Here is a 17964-nt window from a genome sequence, read left to right on the forward strand (position 1 = left end):
TGGGATTGTAAACATTGAAAAACGGAAGTAGCACGTTGCTTGTTTACTTTTTTGAACAGTGTCAGGGGTAGTGAGTAACAGAGGGAATGTCATAACAAATGTGTAGAATTTTACGAATGTCCCGAATGAGCTTGTGTGTTATTTTCAGCATTGTCGCCTTTACTTTTATTTATTTCATGTTTCCCAATCAAGTTTTTGCAGGACAGCAACCTACTTTGTTATGGTGGACCAAAGAAATATTTCCACATGTAGGGGACGGAAAGGTATTAATTAATTGTGGTAACGTGCAGTGTTATTCAACAAAAGACCGAGAAAATCTTCATGCTGAAGATACAAGAGGTATAATGTTCTATGGAACAGGAATAAACCCAACAGATTTACCTTTGCCTAGATCTCCTCAGCATGAATGGTGTTTGTTCCACGAGGAATCCCCTTTAAACAATTATATTTTATCTCATGAAACTTTCATAAGACTTTTCAATCATACAGCTACTTTCAAACGAGAATCTGACTATCCTATTACAACCCAAGACATATATGCATTAGATTATCTGATTGACAGAAAACCAATTGGTATCAAAGAAAAAAATTTGAAGCGCAACATTGATGACTTTGCTCCATTATTGTATGCACAGTCTCATGATGATGTGCCCTCATTTCGTGATATGTATGTCAAAGAGCTAATGAAATACATAGATGTTGATTCCTATGGTAAGTGCTTGCACAATAAAGATCTTCCAGAAAGTTTAACAAATGCTGCAGAGTCTTTTCAAAAGGATCAATTTCTTGATTTTATAGCAAATTACAAATTCCATTTATCCTTTGAAAATGCAGTCTGTGATGACTATATGACAGAAAAGCTAATGAGACCACTTCATGTAGGATCAGTGCCAATATATTATGGATCACCTAAAGCCAAAGATTGGATGCCAACCAACCAATCTGTTATAATGGTCAGGGATTTTAAAAGTCCAAAAGAACTAGCTGAGTATATAAAATATCTTGATAATAATGATGAAGAGTACTTAAAGTTTTTAGAATTTAAAAAACCAAACGGCATTACAAATTCTTTGCTTATAGACACAGTGAATAATAGGGATTGGGGATCACATGATCATAAATACTATATTTATAATACTGAAAATAAAAAGGACTATTATCAAGGATTTGAATGTCATGTATGTAATGAGATTCACAAAAGAATCAAAGCTGAAGACCAGCATACTGCAAATCCATCTACGCCAATGCCTAAACCAAAAATGGCTAACAACACTCACCTTGGATGTCCAAAACCATTCTCTCCTTTGGAAGACCACAGATTGTAAGTACTGGCCCTATACCTACTGGTAGTTAAACTGTCATAATGAAAAGTTTGTATTGTAAGACATTTAGCTAGACATCCTATCAGTTCTTTTTGATTTTACTCAATTAAGTATTATTCCTGGAATGGAAAATTTTTGCTTCACAGTAGGTTTGTTTGTTTTTTGTATTTTATCACTCAAACAGGCCTTTAACAAACTCAGTTTGTAGTCATCAAATGGACTGGTAAAACAGTATGCTGTTTATTGGTCATTATGCAGGTCATGTTTTATTGTACTCCAAGCTTTGCTTGATGTTGCCTTGCAAGCTATTGTCTGACTTGGTGTCATCTTTGCAGTATGGATATTGCCAAAAAATGATAACGAAGCATCTGTAATGGGACAAATCAAATACGTATAAATCCGAGTGCATGGTCTGAACGTGATGGTAGGACACAAAGACGATCTACACACACAATGTAGCGAATCGAATAACATGGACTGTATAATGATTGAAGAGACTTAACATTAAAAAAACAACAGTGCTAGCAATGTGAACTCCCACAACAAAAACAAAAATAAAAAAAACGAGAGTGACATCAGGTGCTCTAGAAGGGTGAGCAAGTCATACTCCGCCAAAGGCACCCCTCATATTGCAAGTCGGTCAGTATAAATCGGTAGTAGTCTAGCAACAAGAGCGTGACTCCCCCGACACGAGTCACAAAGGGGTCCAATCAAAAACAACTCACACTTAAGCGAGATCATTCAATTCAACAAGGGTTCATGTTGTAAATAAAGTAAATGATAATTCCACTTGTGTATGTATACTTTCCCGATCATTTGAACTTGATATATCGCAAAACTGACAGTGTCAAAATTCACTTGACGATATGAAATGTATCGCTGTGTAATTTTAATGCCCTCACATGTAGGTTGTGTGATTAGAAAATGTAATTGGGAAATTCAGTAGTGAATCATATGACCTAGCTGCTTTGACTTGCTCCAATACAATTTGTCAAAGGAGCTATATCATTGCAGCTAGTAAGAGTCGAATTCAGTAGGTTGTCAATCCGCTAAGATGTGGAATCTTGTCTCATCTGTGAGATAGAAAACTTCATATCAGTCAATCAAATTGTGATGACGACTGTAAAACTTCTATGGTGATGACATTAACAAAGGCTGGTTTGCAAGAGAAGTTTTTATTTGTTAGTATCTGTGCTCTTCATAGAAAGTCCGTGCAGTGATCACAGACTCGGCAGTAAAGGACCAGCTTTGAAAAATATATAACACATGCTGGAGATGTTGGTATATTGCCATAAAGAAAGGGAAAGTTTACAACTGGGAAGTCAAAATTATCACGTTTGTCATAAAATATCGATTTCAAACGTTCTGCGTGAAGGAATAGAATTCCAACCTCCCTCGTTGTAGGAGTTGTTTACAGAGAAATACATTACATGCGTGTAAAAAATTCTTACGAGTTTTACTATTTATCAGATTAAATTAAGTTTGTACAATTATTTCTAAATTGCAGTCAGAGTGCTATTTTGACAGTCTCGATTCTGGAGTCAAATGGATATTCTTGCCATACTGTCTGTCGTAAATGTGATTTTTATAGGACCGGAAAACTTGCGGTCATATAATGATATGGCGCTGCGTCGTCCGTAGACACTTGGTTTTCTTGCGATTACTTTAGTTGGGGTTTGCCAATTGTTATGAAGTTTGATATGATTTTACTAACTTCTAAAGGACGGTTCCTTGTTTATTTGGAGTTTGTGTCCCTTTACCGTTTTAGTAGAAGGGGTCAAAAAGAGTAAAATTAAATGTTTCCTTAAAACCCATGTAGAATGTTTATTTTATTCCGATTTTGATAAATCCTTTTTAATTAGCTCACGAAGGCCATGTGAGCTATTGCCATCACTTGGCGTCCGTCGTCGTCATTAACAATTTTTCAAAATTCTTCTCCTCTGAAACTACTGGACTAATCATAACCAAGCTTATTATGTTTGTTCCTTGGGGTGTCTTGCATAGAACTGATGTGGGAAAATTTGATCCGTCGAAAAACGTGGCCGCCGTTACTAAAAATAGAACAAAGGGGTCAGACAGTAGTTTTTCACATATATCTCCAAAACTGTTTTTTTTTTTTTTTACAGTTTTCAGCCAATGTCTAGAAAACTATGATAGGTTTACACTTTCATTTGCTGAAATGATCCTTATGATAAGTCCTATCAAAGTTTTCTTAAGTCAAAATTGTTTGACAACTTCTTGTTTAATTTATTGCCCTTGAAAGACAAAATTCAACCAGGTGATGTGTTCCTTATCTAATTCTGAAAAAAAACCAGATTATCAGCAAATTTGGTGCGTTTTGGACTGTTTTCGAGTTATAAGGTTTAAAGGGGCCACAACCCAGAAAAATCGACTTTTTAGCTCACTTTGCCCAAAAGGCCATGTGAACTTTTGTCATCACTTCGGGTCCGTCGTCGTTACCGATTTTGCAAAACTCTTCTCCTCTGAAACTACTGAACTAATCAGAACCAAACTTGGTATGAATTTTCCTTAGGTTATCTTGCATAGAACTGATGTGGGGACTTTTGATCCGTCGAAAAAAAAAGACCGCAGTTACTAAAAATAGAACACGGGGCCAGACAGAAGTTTTCAGATATACCCCTAAAACCGTTATGATTAGCCAAATTCTGTCTGAATTAAAGTGTTCAGCTATTTCTCTGGTCAAGTTTTCGTTTTATTCCGTAAAGCCATGTTGGAGTCATTGCCCTTTTCGACGATTTTTTCCTGTTTTCAATGTTATTTCTTTCAAAAATATTCTCCTCTGATATTACTCGACCAGTTGGAACCAAATTTGGTATGAATGTTCCATAGAGTATTCTTTATATAACTGATATGGAAAATTTTGATCCATGTCGAAAAACATGGCCGTCTTTACTAAAAATAGAACAAAGAGATCAGAAGTTTTTCGCATATATCTACTAAACCATTATTTTTACCAAATTCTGACTTGGGTTAAAGTGCATATTCAGCATTATGAGATCTATCTCTGGTCAAAATTTCGTTTTATTTTATTAAGGCATGTTGGAGTCATTGTCCTTTTTCGACGTTTTTTCCCTATTTTCAATGTTTTTTTTTTGTTTTTTTTTCAAAAAATCTTGTCCTATGAAACTACCTGACCAATTAGAACTTAACTTGGTATGACTATTTTTATAGGATCTTCTTCATAGATCTGATGTAAGGATTTTTTTTATCCGTCGAGAGAGTAATCAAAGGTACCAAGGTTATAGCGGTAATCCAAAGAATAATCCAGGGACAAGGACCAGACATGGAAAACAGACATACACAACAAAGAACATAAAGTAACTAAAATCATACATACAAAGTAACAAAAGCAAATGAGCAACTCGGGCTCCACTCAAAACTGGGAGCATAGACCAGGTGCACCGGTAGGGTAAGCGTCCTCTGCTTTTCTAGAAACACCCACCGATTTGCTCATAAAAAGTCAAGTCCGGGGTAGACGAAAGAGGAAAGGAAAATCATGACGCGCTGAACAGATCAGTTTTCATGGCGCAGATGGATACACCGTAGCGATCCACGAGTTCATGCTGACGACCATAAAACTTCTATAGTGATGACTTCATTCTTGTAGCAACATAATCCTGTTCCAGAAGCCTATTTGTTAGAATTCTAGCAAAAAAGTCTGCGTAGTTTCGGCAAGCTCTGGCTTAACGTATGAGCTGTGATATGAACACTCCATACGCAGGTGCTGACGGGATGTTGCCACAGATGAAAGGAAAGTTGACAATTCTGAATGGAAAGTCATTACGTTTGTCGTAAAGTTTGGTCAATAGTTTTCCTTTACCATCGGCTTCTAAATGTAGGTCAAGATATGAGGTTCACCTCACAGTGTCTGTAGTATCCTTTATCTCAAGTTCTTTGGGGTAGATGCGATATATCAAATCCCCGAATTGGGATTGTTTAAAGATAATATGTCATCTATATAGCGGAAACTGAGATTAAAAGATCTAGCTAAACGATATTTTTTCTTTCGAATCAGATCAGCCATAAAGTCAGCCTCATAAGAATGGAGGAATAGGTCAGCAAGTAGAGGAGCACAATTTGTTCCCATTGGAATGTCGACCGTTTGTTAAAAATTCGGCCACCACACTGGACAAATATATTGTCGATTAAAAATTCCAGCATTTTGTAAACATCATCTTCTGTATATTTGGAAGATGATTTGGAATTATTTTTCACAAAGTATGAAGAATCTCTACCAAGAACTATATATTTGTATCTAGGTGTACCATCTTTTAAAAAAAAAACAACGACGTATAATGAACATAGGGGTCAGTCAGAAGTTTTTCTTATATATCATAAAACCGTTTAGCCAAATTCTTTGAAATGCTGAAATATGCTTTATATTATAAGGTCTACAAAAGTGCATTGGATCAAAGTTGTCGGACGACTCCTTGTTACCGTTATTGTTCTTGAAATGTAATTTTTTTTTACAGTTTTCAGCTAATATCTTGAAAACTTTGATGGATATAGAAATATAACTTTCAGTTAGTGAAATGATCCTCATGGTAACGCTTACAAAAGTCTGCCTGGGATCAAAGTTGCCAGAGGACTCCTGATTATCCCTTGAAAGGCGAAAAATGTTTTAGCAGTTTTCAGCCAATATCCTGAAAAGTGTGATGTATAGAAAGAACCTTTCAGTTGTTGAAATGATTCTTATGAATTTAAAATGTCGGACAACTTTTTGTTAGAGTTATTGCCCTTGAAAGGCATAACTTTAACCAGGTAAGCGATTCAGGCTCTAGGGAGCCTCTTGTCAATTTGGTCTGGGTTTGATAATTTTATTTGAATTTTGCGCAAAACAGTGTTCATATGAATTGTTAGTCCCTATATATGCTTAAGTGTGTCAAAACTAATATTGTGTTCACACATGCCCCAACTTTTCGGGGTTCGACCACTGCGAAAATTTTTACGTTCATTAAAGTTAATTTTGTTTAAAATTCGTGCTCTTTTAAGCTCACGTTCATCAAAGTTAAGAATTTGTCATTCCCTGTCCCATATGGTGCGTAAACGCTAGTTTTTGTTTTTATTAAAATTTGTTGCATTGTATTTCTCTATAAGATTTATTTTACAACTGATATGATCAATGATCAATTTATGTTCTTTTTTTAGGCCTCAGACTCATTGGGAATTTACATATGAAGACACAAAAACAGTTGCTGAGGCGGTAGTTGAAATGTTGAAACAAGGAGAAAAAGATCCATCATTGATAAATATGTACTATAGAAGTATATTGAAAGAAAAAAAACCTCATGATGCTAGTGAACTCTGAAATTGGTGAATAGATGGTTCAAAATTAGTTTAATTTTTTTTTTTTCGTATGACAACCCTAAACAAAGTCTTAATTATGACAAGTATATAAATTGCGTGAACACACTTCAGCATTAAGTATGCGTGGAATGATGGCTTGCTGAAGAGAGATAAACTAACACATTCCGCTTCGTATTAAGAGAAGAAAAAAAAATAACCAATGACAATCAAAAAGGGACAAGGCTGGATTATGAAGGATTTTTGGCTTTTTTTAGTTTGTTTATGCTATTTTAAGATGACTGTATGTCCTCATGTTGTTTTGTTACATTGTAAATTTTGAATCATTGATATGAAATCCTTCTAACTTTTTAATGATTGTCTCAATGTCTGTATACTTTTTGATGAAAATTTGATTTTTGTATCTAAGTTCTTGAAACTTCGGTGGATTTTTTATTGTGCACAACGTATATTGAGAAGACGCCTTATTGTATGTTTTGGAAGTCGTTTAAACTTTACAGTTGATAGTTATGATGATCTCAGTGTCTGCATACTTTTTGTTCAAGATATACGGCTGCTGTTTAGTTTACTCCAATGCGACGGCAGGTGTATCAAGTGCTAATGACACACATGATTAGTTACTACTATTAAAATGAGACATAATGCACCTTTAATGTGATAAAGTAAGGTCTGAAATTATTGAAGAGAACCACTTATTTATTTTCGGTTGGTCTTAAATGCATCAGTTTTTTTTCTCTCAGACATTTCAAGTACATAAATGAGCTTAACGGGTTTAATCAAATTTCTTTATTTTTTCAATCAAACAATGTATGTTATTTGCAGTTATGTATTGTTTTTATTTGTGGATATGTATTTCAAAAATGCACGATCATTTACTTGTATATACAAATGTGATTTATACTTATCACTATTATCAACCCTAATTTTATAAAAATATACAATTCTGTTTTCTTGCACATTTTTTGTGTCCTGTATAACTCTGGCATTTCATTTAACGATGAAGACTCAGTAGTATCAAAAGGCCGATTCTGCCGCACTTGCCATTTTCAAGGGGAAATCCTGCATAGGGCCCCCAACCCCGACGGCCAAATGCAAACGGACGGCATTCCTATTGAGCATAGGGTAAATACGAGAATTATGTCTTTCGTACAAAGCATAAGTCAGATCGCCCCAGAGGATAGTGGGGATGTGGATAAGGACACCTTAAAGGGAAGGATGTCACAGATTGATACAAATAAAAATATGACATCCGAAAGAAATATGATGGATTTCTTTCGGGAGAATGAAAAAGATTTGGAGGATAGCACCCCAACTCCGCAAAGGCAGCAGCAGTGCTGCAATGCCCCCAACCTGACGCAGGTGGATGAACACACCACGCAGTGTCAAAATTGTGGTGCAGAGGTGATGAAGCTGCGATTTGAGCATCAACCAGGGGAGCAGAAGACCACCTGCGGCGTCGAACTCAAGAGGAAGAAGGGGTAGTTCTGCAAGAGCAAGCCCGGGAAGGATGGTCTCTGCTGGAGACATAGCAGGCAACCACGTCAGCAGGAGGAGGAGGTTATCCCAGTCGAGGGTAAGATGGTGGTGAAAGAGACCATGAAGACACTCCGTCAAATAGCTAAGGACGAGGGTCTGAGGGGGGCCAGTAGGAAGAACAAGGAGGCCTTGGTGAAGCTCATCGAGGAAAAAACCACCCGTAGATTTGAACGCCAGAAAGTCTTCAGCAAGAAGCAGCTCAAAGCGCTAGCAAAGAATCGTGGTCTCACCAAGTACTCCCAGCTCAAGAGAGACGATCTGCTCCAGCTGGTTGAAGAGAACATCAAAAACGCCCCAGCTGAGGATGAGATGAAGATCTCGTCGATAGACGGCAAGCTCTGAACTGTGTATTTGGGTCTCACTAACCACTTCTAACGTTTCCATTACTTTACATGTTAAAAAAGTAATTTTCAAAGTCTGTGAATTCCCAGGACAAATGACATCTTAAAGTTCATACCATTGTGAAGCTTGGAAAGTAAGGCTTCCAAAATCATTATGCTAATGGTACGATGATAGTAGAAATTCTTCACAAAATTTACTTGAATAAATAATACTGAAAATCCACATTTTTACCTGTTCTGCTAACTGACAGCATGGAGGCAAATTACTCACACATGTAAACAATATTCATACACTTTTGTAGTTAATTACATATATGATTTTAAAGTACACATTCTTAGCTTTATTTTGACTACTTTTAATCATAATACACACAAATAATGCACTTACAATGCATAAGTCTAGGTTCAGTGTGTTTTTGGTACTACATTGGGGGATGGCCATTTGACCTGGAAGTGGTTAGTGAGACCTTGGCACGGTCGTCATCGAACCCGCGAAGCAGCACGACGTGGCCACTTTTCTGAAGGTAAGTCGGAGCACCGTCACCACAACCATCGCAGATGGGCTTGTCCAAAAGCAGGGATTGAAGGTGATCTTGGTGCTTCTAGTGGAGATGGTGAAGACCAACCCCGCGACTGGGGAAAATACCTACGTCACCCCCTACTTTCGATCAACCCTCAATACCCTCACACAGTCATCCGACCTCGAATTGGAAATCGACTTCATGATGGGGAAGATCAGGGTAAGTATGGCAAAGTACATGCGCGATGGGAGTGGATGGACGTTCGGACGCATCGAGAGGCTAGAAATCTACCTCAACCAATTCAAGCCGCTCAAGTGGGGTTCCTTCATTCCGACTCCATCAGCACTCGCGAAAAAGAAGGCGATCGTCAACGTGAAAAATGAAGATGATCGCTGCTTCCAGTGGGCGGTGCTGGCAGCCCTACATCATGAAGAAGTCAATCAGAAATCAGCCAACCTCAGTTTGTATCTCAGTACAAACCATGGACAGGGGAGCTCAACTTCGACGGCATCGATTTCCCAGTCTCTCACCGGGCGATCGACAAATTTGAGAGGCAGAATCCCACCATCAACGTCAACGTCTATGGGTTTAATGGGGTGAAGAAGGGTGAGGATGGTGAATAGGATCTCCAGGTTTACCCACTCAAGATATCCAAGAATACGGGTCCCACCCACGTAGATCTTCTCTCCCTGACTAGCGAAGATAAGCAGCATTACTGCTGGATCAAGAGCCTCTCACGACTCTTGAGCTCCAAAATCTCAGAGCATGGTCACAAGCTCTTCTGCCGCAGATGCCTTTCCCACTTTTCCAGGCAGGACATCTTGGACGAGCACATGGAGTATTGCACCCAGAAAGAGGCGGTCAGGATCGAGATGCCGGAAGAAGGAGCCACCATAACCTTCCATAACCTCAAGAAGATGATGAGAGTCCCCTTCGCGATATACGCGGATTTCGAGTGCTTCACAGAGAAGCTCAACACCTGTCAGCCGGATCCATCACACTCCTACACGAAGGCCTATCAACTGCAGCGACCCTCGGGTTTCTGCTATTACGTGAAATACGCTCACGGCGACTACAAAGATCCAGTCGTCTACTGCGGGGAGGATGCGGCCAAGAAATTTGTGCAATGCGTAGAGGAAGAAGTGTGCCCCATCTCCAAACTATACAAGGAGAATAAGCCCGTGGAGATGACCGACGACGATAAGGCGAGCTTCGAAGCAAGCACGCACTGCCACATCTGTGGCAATGCATTGAGAGGGGATAAGGTCCGGGATCACGACCATCTCACCGGGAAATATCGCGGCGCAGCGCACAACCAGTGCAATCTGGATTTCCAGCTTCCGAAGCACGTCCCCATCTTCTTCCACAATTTGAGCGTATACGATGCTCATATCTTCGTCAAGGAGCTTGGCCACACCGAGGGTAAGATCAACTGCATCCCTAATACCGACGAGAAGTATATCAGCTTCTCCAAGCAGGTGGACGATCTGGAGATGAGCTTCGTCGATTCGTGCAGGTTTATGCTCAACAGCCTGGATACCTTAGCTAAGAATCTCACCCCGACCAATTCGCGACCGTGAAGGCGAGATTCGGCGATCGCCACGAGCTAATGATTCGGAAGGGGGTATTTCCCTACGATTATATGGATGGACCGACCAAGCTGGAAGAGACTCAGCTCCCAACCAAAGAAGCCTTCTTCAGTACGCTCTCCGGAGAGCATATCAGTGATGAGGATTACGCACACGCTCAGAGGGTCTGGGAGAACTTCGGGTGCAAAAACATACGCGATTATCACGGCCTCTATCTCGAGACTGACGTGCTGCTGCTGACTGGCATCTTTGAGGATTTCTGGGATATCTGCTTGACCCACTACGGACTCGATCCCGCCCACTACTTCACATCCCCCGGGCTATCCTACGACGCCGCCCTCAAAACCACGGAGGTGAGATTGGAGCTGCTCTCCGATCCGGACATGTTGATGATGTTCGAGAGGGCAACCAGAGGGGGTGTCGCCATGATCTCCCACCGCTACGGCAAGGCCAACAACCCCTACATGACCACGTACGACGCCTCCCAGCCCACCAAGTATCTGACCTACCTCGACGCAAACAATTTCTACGGGTGGGCGATGGCGCAGTCCCTTCCAATGGGGGACTTTGAGTGGATGGAGCCGGAGGAGATCGAGAAGATCCTGGAATATCCCGACGACCACGAGTACGGCGCCATTGTGGAATGCGATCTGGAATATCCTCAAGATCTTCACGACGCCCACAAAGACTACCCTCTCGCGCCCGAGAACGTGGAGGTCGGCAAAGTGCACAAGCTCGTGCCTCACCTGGACAAGCGTGAGAAATATACCCTTCACTATCGAAATCTCAAGATGTATCTGGAGAGGGGGATGAAGCTCACCAAAGTCCATCGCATCATCGGATTCAGCCAATCTCCATGGCTCAAGAAATACATCGATCTGAATACCACTCTTCGCGCCCGGGCCAAGACCGACTTCAAGCTCATGAATAATTCGGTCATCGGCAAGACCATAGAGAATATCCGGAAGCGCGTCGACGTCAGGCTGGTCACCACCGAGAAGCAGGCCCTGAAGCTAGTGGTCAAGCCCAACTTCGATCGTCGCGTCGTCTTCACCGAGAATCTAGCAGCCGTTCATATGAAGAAGACCAAGCTGAAGTTTGATAAGCCCGTCTACCTGGGAGCGTGCATATTGGACATCTCGAAGCTCCTTATGTACGACTTCCACTACGGATTCGTGAAGGAGATGTACGGTGATCGTGCCCGACTACTTTTCACCGACACCGATAGCGTGGCCTATGAGATCCAGACCGCCGACTTCTACAAGGATATCGCACCGCACATGCAGGAAAAATTCGATACGTCCCACTACCCGGCCGAGTATCCCTCCAACATCCCCACCGGCGTGAATAAGAAGGTCATCGGGATGTTCAAGGACGAATGTGGTGGTAAGATCATGACCGAATTCGTGGGGCTCTGGGCGAAGCTATACGCCTTCAAGATGGATGACGGTCAGACCACCAAGAAGGCGAAGGGAGTCACAAAGAGCGTCATCAAGCGTAGCATCGCCTTCGAGGATTACAAGCGATGCCTTGAGACTCAGCAGGAGATCCACCGACCGATAAGCATCCTTCGCAGCCATCTCCATCAGATCTACGGCGAGGAGATCAACAAGATCGCTCTCTCAGCCAAGGACAATAAGCGCCACATCCTTCCCGACGGCATCAGCTTCCTCGCCCACGGACACTATCGAATCACTCACGGGTGAGGATGCCCATCCCATACGAGATGGTCGACTATCTGCGGCCGGAAATTCGATATAATACCGATGAGCTCCAGCGGAGCGGCGACGTGGTCTGCGGACACTTTAGCCTGCACGTCCTGAAGATCTTATCGGAAGGTCGGACGCTTGAGGAGATCGTCTCGGACTATAGATAAATGGATAAGTTTGGATCTCAATCGAGAAAGCGCATGCCCGTCTGGCGGATGCTTCAGGGTCTCAATATGAACGATAATCGGATCACTAGCCTCGGTTTGCCCCGATACAGCTCAGACGCCGTGACGAAGCGATGGGTCAGCCAACAATTGGAAGACAGCATGAAAGACATCGATGAGCTAGATTCGGAGATTAAGCAGATGCAAAAGGAGTATGACGCATCGATCAAAGACCTGACCAAAAAGCTGATGGCCAAAGTCGATAAGTCAGACAGCGGCAAGGTGAATTCGGATCTAGACATGCAAAAATATCACCTGCTAAATCTCCCACTCCCCCGGACTGATAACGAGCCCATCACAAAAGCACTTTACGACGGCTTGAAAGAGGATCTAGACGCATTAAGGCTCTTCGTCGAACTGAAGCATGCGTAAATCAAGACTTTCTGGTCTCCTTTGATCGAGACCGGAAAGCCTGCTGGGGATCATTGCAAGTCGGACTCCTTGATCCAGGAATTGAATTCTTTGGGGTAGCCTCTCCACTTGACGCAGATTTCCTTCGTCCCTCCTCGGGTACGCCGGCGCAAGACTTTCTCGATGCGATATATATCCTGGTCGGTGTGCTGGAGCTAGGGCTCATAAAAGGATCCCTTGATTTCCTCACCCTCATAGTCTTTGAGGCGATAGGTGGGCGGCTGCATCGCTAGGGTCTGGGCGATGGTGAGACTTCCTCCGTCCAGCGCGGAGTATATCCCTTCTCGAAGATGCCCTTCTTCCTGGTGATCTGGACCTTATCGCCGACGTTGAATCGCTGAGGCTGCATGGGTGGGAGGTCTCCGTAGAGATTCCAGAAGAACTTTGACTCGTGCTCTTTCTGGCTGGCGGCGGTAGGTGTCATCTTGATGGATTGATGCTTTGTGGGATTATACTGGCGGGCGAGATCGTCCAGGACGGGAAGGTAGGCCCGCGTGTAATTGGCCGAGAAGTATTTGAACATCTTTTCCTTCATGGTACGATTGCAGCGCTTCAACACGCTCGATTTTTCCTCGTTCTCGGTGGAGTAGAGATCGACGTCGTGCTTCCAGAGCAGATCCTTCCTCATGATTGTAAAATTCTGTGCCCTTATCGGTCCATAGCTTCTCGGGCGTGCTATCCTTGAAGACGGTCCGGAAGGCATCTCGTATCGTGGCGCCTTTCTTATCCTTGAGCGGTACCAACCAGCCGTACTTAGAAAAGACGTCGATGATGCTCAGGAGATACTAGAAACCTCGGTTATCGCGGGTGAAGGCGCTCATATCCACGAGATCGGCAGCCCAGGTCTCATCCACCCCACCTACCACCACACGACGCTTCTGAAATTTGCGTCGGACTGGCTTATGCAGCTCTTCGGCTAGTTCGTCCGACCATTGTACTTTTTTTCTGCACTCCCAGCCCAAATCGTGCTTTGGTGCCGATGATGGACTTGACGATGCTGCGGTCCATGCGCTCCCGGACGGTGGGATTGGGAATGGCGTCCAGTGAGGCTAGCATAGCCTTATCGCAGATGGAATTGCGAGCGGCAGTATCCTTATGCTTGGCGTAGCAGAGATCGTGCCGATAGGGGGCCTGATCCACCCGATTAATGGGCTTCGACCAAACCTTGGGGGTGCCATCTGCATTTAAACGCTTATGGAGCTGGGTGCCCGGCCCTGTAAAATTATGCCCCGGCAGATGCACCTCCACGGGCAGATGGTTGACCATCTTATTTACGAGCCCCGCACCCTCGCTCCCTCGGAGGAACTGAGACTTCCTAGCCCCGCATACGGCGCATAGCCCACCCTTCGCCGCCTCCCATTGCTGGTGGTGGTCTCATAGCGACTTTCTGTCTCGGTCGGCCGCTTGCACTTCAAGCAATACATTCCCATTTTATATAGATAAATGGACGTTGAAGACCTTACCTACGATGAACCCACCGCGAGTCGTCAGCATAACCACTTTCTCCTCCCGCAGCGATCCATCCGAAGTCTGATCATCGGGAAGTCGGACTGTGGCAAGACGACGCTGCTGAATAACCTCCTCCTTGGCAATGGATGGCTCGACAACGATCGCCTCAACGTCGTCGGAAAATCCACCAGCCCATCTATCATCTGCTGTGGCAGGCGCTGGGAAAGGGGTTTTCGAAAGACGATATCCGCGACTTTCTCTCCATTAAGGATCGCTACCCCCACTCTTTGATTGACGTGGTGCAGATAATGAAGCCGTCGACTAAGCGTAGCGGTATAGAACTTTTCTTCTTTGAGCAGGCGAGCGATGTGCCGGATCCTCGAGAGCTCGATCCCACCCGCAAGAACCTCATGGTCTTCGACGACTTGATGCTGAGCAAGCAGAGCAAGTGCGAAGACTACTACGTTCGCGGTCGTCATAATAACGTGGACTGCTTCTACCTCTGCCAAAATTACTTGAAGCTCCCGCGGCAATCGATCCGGGAGAATGCCAACTTCATCTGCCTCTTCGAGCAGGATGCTAAGAATCGCGATCATATCTGCCGGGACCATTGCGGTGATCTCACACTGGCTCAATTCGATGCCCTATGCGATCACTGCTGGTCCAAGCCTCACGGATTCCTGACCATCGATCTCACGAGCCCCAAGACGGCGGGAAAATATCGATGCAATTTAGATGAATTCTATCGAGTCTAAGATAAAGAATGGATCACTTGAAGGAATTTTTCCTGGAGAATCAACGGGACTTGGATTGGGAAAATGTCCCAGAGCCCCCACGACCATCCCCTGAATGCAAGCACCAGTGGGAGCGTGTGCTTATTTACGGCGATATCCCAGGGTATGGCTGCAGTGAATGCGGAGCTGAAAGGTACGGTCGCCGCTTCGATAATCAGGATTTCGAAGGAAGGACCTATAATTTCCAGCCCTCCCGCAAACTTGAGCAACCGCCCGAACCCCAGTGCTGCATCAAGACCGTCCGTGGCCATCAGTGCACGTATCCCTCTATAAGAGGTAATGATAAGTGCAAGAGGCATTTGAATATATGCTATAGGTGCTGTGTTAAGATTTCCCGCCGCAAAGCCTGGTATCGTAACCACGAGGGGACTATACACGGACCCAAATTCATCCCCCTCTGGCCGTCGGCCGTTAAAGTCCGAATATCGGGGGAGTACGTAAAAAGATTCCGCAAACTATTCTGTTCACCCGAGTGCTGCATGGGTAGCTTCCTCAACGCTGGCAGGCAATATTTAGACGATAAGTGGCGATGGGTTGAACGCTATGGGGCGATGGGAGGCGATGGGACGATGGTGAAGCTATAAATAAATGACGTTTATCAAGATCACCGATCCCAAGCAGCGTGAGGCGCTTGCTAGGGACTTGCAGGAGACCAAGCGTAGCATCCAGGCTAGCGATATGCAGCGTCGCCTAGATAAGATCTGATTCAGCCGCGATCTCTCCAAGATATTCAAGCCCGTGGTCGAGACGCAAAAGGAGACCGCCTCCCAGATCACCAAAAAGATTGATGATATCCCACTCGCTCTACCCGCCCCGGTACCTGCCCTTTCCCCTCCTACCTCTACCGCTGAGGACGACTACGACCCACTAGCTATCGAGCAAGAATTGAAAACCAACCTAGGTCCGCGAGCGACGCACTATCTTCAGCTCAGTATGACTCCACAGGCCGACCATACTTTCGGATTGCGAGTAGAAGACGGCTCCATCATGATCGGGAGTCTGCCTGTCACCTTCGATGGAGACGATATCTACATCGATGCCGAGCGCTATAAGGGTACCCCCGGCCTGTGGGAGCTTACGGTCCTGAAGCATCCCAAAGATATCGACGAGGACTTGCATAACTATGGTGATATTCTACAAGCATCGGGTGCCATGTATCAAGGAAACTCCGTCCTATCGCGGACCTCCAAGGCCAGCAAAAGCCGGAAATGGAAGGAGATCGTCTCGTACCTCTATAAGCAAGATAAGCATGGGAGTGGGGTATCGACCGTCTTCCTTCCCACATGCTTCGACCAATTGCTGGATCGTCTCGATCTTTGCGCTGTCGCCTACCAGGCTGGAAATAATGGGTTGCGCAACAAAATCGTGGCGATCCTCGACGTCATGAGGAAGTCCGGTCATATCAGCAGGGATGAGTACGAGAAGCTGCATCGGAAGCTCCTCTAAATAAATTTACAATGCCTTTAGTAGTGAATCACGGTTATCGCCGGAGATATGCCGTCAGCGGACGAGGCCTTTTCGATACCATCGCCAATCTTGCCAAGACGTTGGGTAGCAAGGCATTGAGTGCCGCTTCCAATGCAGCTCTGAAAGGTGTGGAGAAAGGTGCGATCAAGGCCGTTGACCACGTCGTCCGTCGAGTTACTCGCAAGAAAAATGCTCCCCAAGCACCATCCTCCAAGGTCAAGAGGACCTCACAGCAGCAGGTCCGTCTCAATAATCTCATCTCGAGTGGGGGCATCGCCACCATCCATGACTTCGTCCAGCGCTATAGATGAATATATGATGGCTGATATGCTCACTATCACCGAAGGATTGACTTTCGACGAAAGTCTCCAGGAAAATCAGGTTCACGAATACGAACCTCAAGCCGGGGCGCAGCTGAATAATGCCAGTGCAGAGATACACATCAATATCGAGACTCAAGATCTCTTCCTCCACCCCGCCGAAAGCTATCTCTTGATCGGAGGCCGACTTCAGAAGAACGATGGCACCGCGTATGCCGACGGTGATCGCTCGTCCATAACGGCGCCATGTATCTATTTCGTAGCATCAGCTACCGACTTTCCGGGCAGCAGATCGAGCACCTCAACGATCCCGGCGTTGCCACCACCATGCTGGGTATGCTGACGTACCCCGACGACTTCTCCAAATCGCAAGGCCTCAACCAGCTATGGTTCAAAGACTCCACGGCCGATGCCGAGGCAGATAACGTTGGATTCACAGCACGCCACAGATATATCATCACCAAGCCAGTCAATAAGGGATCCTTTTCTTTCGCCATCCCGCTCAAGCACGTCTTTGGCTTTGCCGAGGACTACGATAAGATCGTCTACGGACTCAAGCACGAGCTTTCCCTGGTGCGAGGTTCGGATGCCAATGCGATCCTCCGAGCCGCCAAAGTAGTCTTGAGCAAGATTTCCTGGTTCGTCCCCCACGTCATCCCCTCCGACGAAAAGAAGCTGCGGCTCTATAAGACCATCCAGAGCAAGACCAAGATCGATTGCGGATTTTGCATGAGGCAGTGCGACTCCATCGCCGTGTCCCAGACCTCGCAATTTCATTGGCGTCTAGCCGCTAAAAGCGGACGAGAAAAACCGCGATGGATCGTCGTCGCCTTCCAGACGGATAGGAGCAATGATCAGACGCACAATCCGCCGTCTTTGACCACTGCCGATTGCGAAATATCCACGTGACCCTCAATGCGGAGCGCTATCCCGCCGTGGATTTCAATGCCGGCTTC

At 44.5% G+C, this 17964-nt stretch overlaps 2 protein-coding genes across 2 annotated transcripts; both read left to right on the forward strand.

Annotated features, from left to right (window-relative positions):
• The first annotated feature begins 2 nt into the window (after positions 1 to 2).
• LOC148619471 (GDP-fucose protein O-fucosyltransferase 4-like) lies at positions 3 to 7603 on the forward strand. Its single transcript, XM_088579372.1, has 2 exons — positions 3 to 1321; positions 6492 to 7603. The coding sequence occupies exons 1-2, from the start codon at positions 99 to 101 to the stop codon at positions 6649 to 6651; spliced, it is 1383 nt and encodes a 460-aa protein (XP_088435498.1). The 5' UTR covers positions 3 to 98; the 3' UTR covers positions 6652 to 7603.
• A 3084-nt stretch (positions 7604 to 10687) lies between these two features.
• Positions 10688 to 12340, forward strand: LOC148619472 (uncharacterized). The gene has a single exon (XM_088577042.1). It carries the CDS (start codon positions 10688 to 10690, stop codon positions 12338 to 12340), a length of 1653 nt encoding a protein of 550 aa, XP_088433168.1.
• The last annotated feature ends 5624 nt before the right edge of the window (positions 12341 to 17964 follow it).

The sequence above is a fragment of the Perna viridis genome, chromosome 4 (assembly GCF_037379345.1).
Source record: "Perna viridis isolate PV_CMFRI_1.1 ecotype Kerala chromosome 4, ASM3737934v1, whole genome shotgun sequence".
Lineage (NCBI taxonomy): Eukaryota > Metazoa > Mollusca > Bivalvia > Mytilida > Mytilidae > Perna > Perna viridis.

What these genes read in the sequence shown, in the direction of transcription:
- LOC148619471 (XM_088579372.1), top strand. Translation starts at nt 99, where the DNA reads ATGTGTAGAATTTTACGAATGTCCCGAATGAGCTTGTGTGTTATTTTC. An exon ending in CCTTTGGAAGACCACAGATT is followed by an intron (nt 1,322 to 6,491) that starts GTAAGTACTGGC and finishes TTCTTTTTTTAG; the next exon opens with GCCTCAGACTCATTGGGAAT.
- LOC148619472 (XM_088577042.1), top strand. Translation starts at nt 10,688, where the DNA reads ATGGATGGACCGACCAAGCTGGAAGAGACTCAGCTCCCAACCAAAGAA.